The sequence below is a fragment of the Lotus japonicus genome, chromosome 4 (assembly GCF_012489685.1).
Source record: "Lotus japonicus ecotype B-129 chromosome 4, LjGifu_v1.2".
NCBI lineage: Eukaryota > Viridiplantae > Streptophyta > Magnoliopsida > Fabales > Fabaceae > Lotus > Lotus japonicus.
The window spans coordinates 72,538,337-72,544,045 of record NC_080044.1 but is presented as its reverse complement, the minus strand read 5'-3'; the positions used below and the strand labels follow the sequence as shown (position 1 = coordinate 72,544,045).

At 34.8% G+C, this 5,709-nt stretch overlaps 1 protein-coding gene across 1 annotated transcript; it reads right to left on the bottom strand.

Moving 5' to 3' along the window:
- Positions 1 to 713: 713 nt before the first annotated feature.
- On the bottom strand, positions 714 to 5,359 carry LOC130715153 (uncharacterized). Its single transcript, XM_057565209.1, has 11 exons — positions 5,135 to 5,359; positions 4,927 to 5,034; positions 4,678 to 4,832; positions 4,484 to 4,577; positions 4,330 to 4,400; positions 4,141 to 4,247; positions 3,437 to 3,558; positions 2,275 to 2,363; positions 1,835 to 1,894; positions 1,221 to 1,325; positions 714 to 1,132 (listed from the first exon to the last, which is right to left on the bottom strand). The coding sequence occupies exons 1-11, from the start codon at positions 5,232 to 5,234 to the stop codon at positions 1,013 to 1,015; spliced, it is 1,131 nt and encodes a 376-aa protein (XP_057421192.1). The 5' UTR covers positions 5,235 to 5,359; the 3' UTR covers positions 714 to 1,012.
- Positions 5,360 to 5,709: the final 350 nt, after the last annotated feature.

Here is a 5,709-nt window from a genome sequence, read left to right as displayed (position 1 = left end):
GTGTAAAAAAACTTTACACCGTCGGTGCATCAAACTTTTTCTCAATTTTTTAACTATAAACTTTTGTTCATATAGTAATTCTCAAGTACTATAAATAAAGAGATTAATTTCTATGCACCGACGGTGTAAATAAGTTTTACACCATCATTCAATCACATCCCTCCATTTTGTTAGCTTACAATTAATTTTGAATTTAAGAATATCTAAAAATTGGAAATGGAAGGTTGTGATTGAATGATGGTGTAAAACTTTTTACACCGTCGGTGCATAGAAATTAATCTCATAAATAAAACCTCTTCCACGGCTTAGTAATTCAAAGTCAGAGAAAGATAATATAATAAAATAAATAAATGATAAAAGAAGTTTAGAAAATGAACCCAACAAATTAATTAGATTTCTCATTCTGTATATTTTCTTTTCTTTCTGAATAGATGAATAGGAATGAACATTAAAATAAAATTTATGTATAAATCATGTGAACCGCACTCTTCATTTATATATAAACAGTAGCTTTAAATTAGATCAACACTACAGTGGATATAGTTTTTACTTGTTGGCGTTAGAAGAGTTTTTTCCACCTTACCAGTTGACATCGCAGTGGTGAGGGAAAACTGAAAAGAACAGTTTAATTTCAACTTTAACTAATGGGGTTAAAAAAGCCAAGATTGCATCTTCAGTTCTATTGGAAGAAAGGAATTTCTTGCACCTAAGAGTAGAGAGACATGCCAGATTATTCTCGTTCCAACATAATCAACTAACACCCAGAATTCAGTTCTTGAAACACCAGCTAAACGCCAATAAGATGCTACCAAAACCTTAAGCACTTTTGGCACATGATACATCAATAAATAGCAAGAATGGAAGCAAAAAAAAATTAACTTCAAATTAGTACTCAATATTTGCTATGATCAGAGACACTGTATCTAACTAATGCTAGGAAGCATCCTGGTAAGGAGATACTCCTCCAATAAGCATATTCGGTAACATGACCTTATCAAATTCTGAACTCATGTTATTGTGGAATCCCTTCTTTGCTGTTCAATTCTTCCAAACTAAAGTTTACCTCAAGTCCCGTGTTCAGTAAATCACTAACCATGGCACGGATATCAGATTTCAAAGAGGCTGCTAATGTCTGTCATTAAAGCAGAAAAAAACATGTCAGGGTCTCATACTGCCACAAGGCAAATTTTCCATTTTTCCTCATAAGTGAGACAATATACCTTTCTTTCCTCTTCTTTTTTGTGCTTAATAACTTCCAAAGGCCACTCGGATATAAGCTTCTGAAGTTCATCCTTGATGCCTGACTTCTTAGCATCAGACAAAGTCTAGCCACAATGCAATAAAAAATGGAAGAGTTATACAAGACTATACAAATACAAATCCACTCAGTTTGCTAACAGTCATTCGAATCGAAACAATCATCACGAAAGTAAGCACTATATATGTGAAAGAATGACATCAACACAATCAATTTAAAGCCACGCCTCCAGGTCGTACCTACTCAATTCAAACGTAAGCTAGTAGCCAACAATAATATTGTATCATATCAAAACCAAGAAAATGGATTCTTCACAAACATTATAATAAATGAAAAGATTTCTTCACCGTCATGTTGGTAGAACTAAATAGATTCTGAAGTTTCATTATGAAATGGTCTAATTTATGCGACAATTATTTTTATCTAACTGATTTTTAATTTAAAATAATGTTTCCATGGTAATAAGCTTACAATTTTTTCTCCCCCTGATTTTCTCTTATTATTTCTTTGTCAGTCTTTGACGAAGAAATTTATAACATAGGAAACATGTAAATTGTAAACAACATATATCCATACCTGATTTAGAACTTGAATTTTGGCTGCTGCCTCACTGGGTTTGTGTTCCAACAGGAGACCCTACAAAATCGTAAAAACAAGCTTAGACTTACATTCTAAGTGGAACTCTACCACAACACAACCCGGCTACTCGGAAGTCAAAAGTCAAAACACATCAAAATTGAGAACTTATGTAATATTAGATAAGGCTAGTCAAATTGAGAAATTTATGAGACTTATTTTGAAGGGAAAAAATCAAGAAAAAGCACAACTAAACTCTTTTTAAACAAGTCAAAAGAGAAAAAGAATTATGTGCAACATATATCTTTTGATAGCATGATATGAATACTACTAAGCAAAATTCACTGAGATGCTATGTGATAGAAAAGCTACATAGGACACACGGAATATAAAATTGGTAATTGCATTATAATAGAAAATGGTGTAGATATATTTGTAACCTTAGCACAAGAAAATCCAGTTGCCAACGTGTGCGGCTTCTTTGTATCAGATCTCATCTTTTCTATTTTCCATAATGATTCAGTGTCTCCTACAAATAAGAAAATGAAATAATAAATTGTCAAAGCTCAAAAGGAAAATTTCATTTTATAAAATATGAGCCTATTAATTTCAAAAAAAAAAAAAAAGTGGACAGAGCAATTCAAGACCCATTAGTTAGAAAATAATTCTTCCTGGGCATGAATCCTTAGTCAAGGATGGTGCTATTTCATTTGAGACTATTCAACACGTCCCAGTGTTCTTCGAAACTGGAAGACAGATGAACAAAATCATTTGATCACCGTCCCTAAAATATTTATTTACAGAAGAGTTTATCATGCAAACCACTTCTACTATGGATTTGCTCTACGAGTCTTTAACATTGGTCTAATTTATATTGTTTATGTAAATAAGGCACAGCAATAGCCAACTTATGTTTAGAGAAACACTACCTTAGTTAATATTAAATTATGAATTGTATCAATCACATATCTAAGACTAATTTCCAGTTTTCCAGAAGACACCATTCTAAGAACAAAACGTAAGTTATCAACTAAAAAATGTAAATGCAAGACTGCAAATCAATAGTCTAAATCAATGAGATATTCCAGATCCATCAAACAGAGTTAGCTCCTGCCTTCTATTGCCATTGAATAACTGCATAGTGCATATAGAACCAGTTGTTTCTAAATGAAAAATCCAACTAGGGAAAATTAGAGGCATACATTCAGAGAATATTGTGAGACTGATCCAAAGGCAACAGTGCCCAAAAAATAAAAGTATCAACTGCAAATCCAGTTCCTGACCCTAACTTCTTGTTTTATGAAACTACATTAACAACCTGCCTGTGTAGTTTTAGTCTCTCCTTCAGGCTTCTTTCAATTCCTTCAGGACTAAGAAGAAACAGTTTTGCCAACATGGGAGAAGATGGAAGACGGGAGAGAAAGACAATCAAAATCCAACAGAAACTAGGCAATTTTTAATCTCCAAAAGTTTATGGGTGGATTAATGTGCAATCAATAGAGGAATCCAGTTTGACAAACTGCTATTACAGCTCAATAAAACTAACAAAATTAGGCAGACAAGAAAAATATAATTAAAAAAAAAAAAAACCAATCTGCGCACCTCTTTTGGCAGCAAATTTCATCCATGTGTCAATCGAGGTTGGACGTAGTTTTACACCAGCCAGCACGAACCTTTTTCCATACTTATTAATCAAGTCCCATTCATCTGTATTGTAACAAATGCTGCAAATGATCAACCCAGGTAAGAGGTCAAATGCATATATAGAAGGGAACGAAAGCAGGAAAATATGGCTTAATCAAAATGAGATAATATAAATTTATGTACTTGTGTTCTTTAATGTTAGACAAACCAAAACCAATCCTAAAATTAAAGGCGTGATAAAAGGCTAGAATCACCATTTCTATCCTTATTTACTTCACTTTCAGCTTCAAAGTTAGGTTCTGGTACCAAATACATGTTATAATAAAATGCATCAAAGCATTTGCAGTTTGCAAGCTTAGAAAATCAAGCAAACTAGCTGTATTATAGACTAAGACTTATAACCTTGCACAGACACAGGCACCGCACCAAGATTCCCTCATACAATCAATATTTGGTTTTGTGAGACTAACTACAAGTTAGGATTTGAAATAAGTGCATGCCAGTCATCAACTAAGAGAATACTTATATCAATCAAATGTTCAGTGGCTTCTTTTAGAAGTAAAAGAAGTAAAACCCAAATTCAAACTCTAGAGAATACTCTTCTACATAAGACACTTTGAAATGCAAAATAAAATCGTGAAAATGTCAAAGTTCAAATATACCTGAAAACTATATCTGCTGTGCCTGGTTGCAATGGCACATCATTCCTTTTCAAAAGTTTCATTACTTCTACCAACAGTTTCGTATCATTGTGGTTCTTAGCATACGTCTGCAGTTAATTGCCAGTAACTTCCCAATTAGAAAGAGGAGACAGAATCAAAGAGTTTAGAGCATAAGCATGTCAACAATACCAGTAAATGGTGAGCGGATGCAACACTTGGTGCAAGTCCATAGACATTATGCTTCCACAAAGCCTTCTTCCCTACATACAAATACAATAACCTTAATATCCCATATATTTAAATTTGACCAGTGAAACAGCAAGAGACAGAGTAGTATGCATACCAAAGTCAAGCGCTCCGGCATGAACACATGCTTTAGCAACTTCTCGACATAGATTGCAATTAAAATCGTCATGAATACGAAGATTCGACAACCTCTGCTCACAAAATAAATTAAAAGCCATCACAACAACGAAAAACGAGAATAAACAGACAAATACTTGAATTCACAGCAGAAAAAAAAAATGAGAAACTAACAAATGTGCGGAGCTTCTGCAAAATTTCGAACAGAAGTCCAATATCGTGCTGGTGTTTACAATTTGCAATCATTTGCCACAACCACGCATTCGGCGGCATTGATCGTTTCGTATTTACAGATTCAAGCATTTTATCATAGAGTTCCTTCACAGCCTCTGCAACAATCACACAATAACACAAAACCAAGCATCACCTAAACGAAATCTGAGAAGGAAACTACAGGATAGTGGATACAAACAATAGAAAAACCTGTTGGAGTCGCTTGAAGAGGTTCCCATCCAGAAGTGAAAGAAGCATTTGAAACGAAGAAATGCAATGGTCCAGTTTTCACTTGCCAGTGATTAGGTTGTGCGAGCCCTGTCTAATTCAACAGTTTCATATCATTATATCATTCAGCAAAAGAAAAATCATACAAAAAATTGCTTCGATTTGACGCTGCTGCGAATGATGAATTCACCTGAGAAAATCGGTGGTTGCGAGTTCGGAAGGTGAGACGAAAGGGAGATCGGAGATTGCAGAAGCCGAGAGACGCGGCGAGCATTGGATAGCACTTGCATGGTTCAATGTAAGAGGGACCGAGTTGCGAACTCAGTTATGGCTTCTGAGCGAACTCGGTGTGGGTAGGTTTTAGGGATGAAGCTAGTGCAACTGAAGCCTTCAGACTCAGGAAGGGTTTAGGAAGTGAAGAGAGAGTGAGAGGTGGAGGAGAAGGGTAATATGGTCCATTTACTTCTTGGATCTTAAGCGTTGAATTTTGTATTAATGAATCCAACGGCTGAGACTCGGATTTAAGAGAAGCAAAGACTACTTCGGTCTTCGGTAGAGCACCCTACAGGTTTGTGTATGTGGACTTGCATTAGAGACGGCTGAGATTTTATTTTTAGTCTTTAATTAATTAAATTTCTAACTTTTATTTCATTTGTTACTTCAGCAATACATTTTTATTATCATCCTCGTATGATAGTTCAAGTGGTAGGAGCTAGGGACATTTGGGTTGGGTAAGGGGAGGTCCAACGATCAATTCTTTGTAGG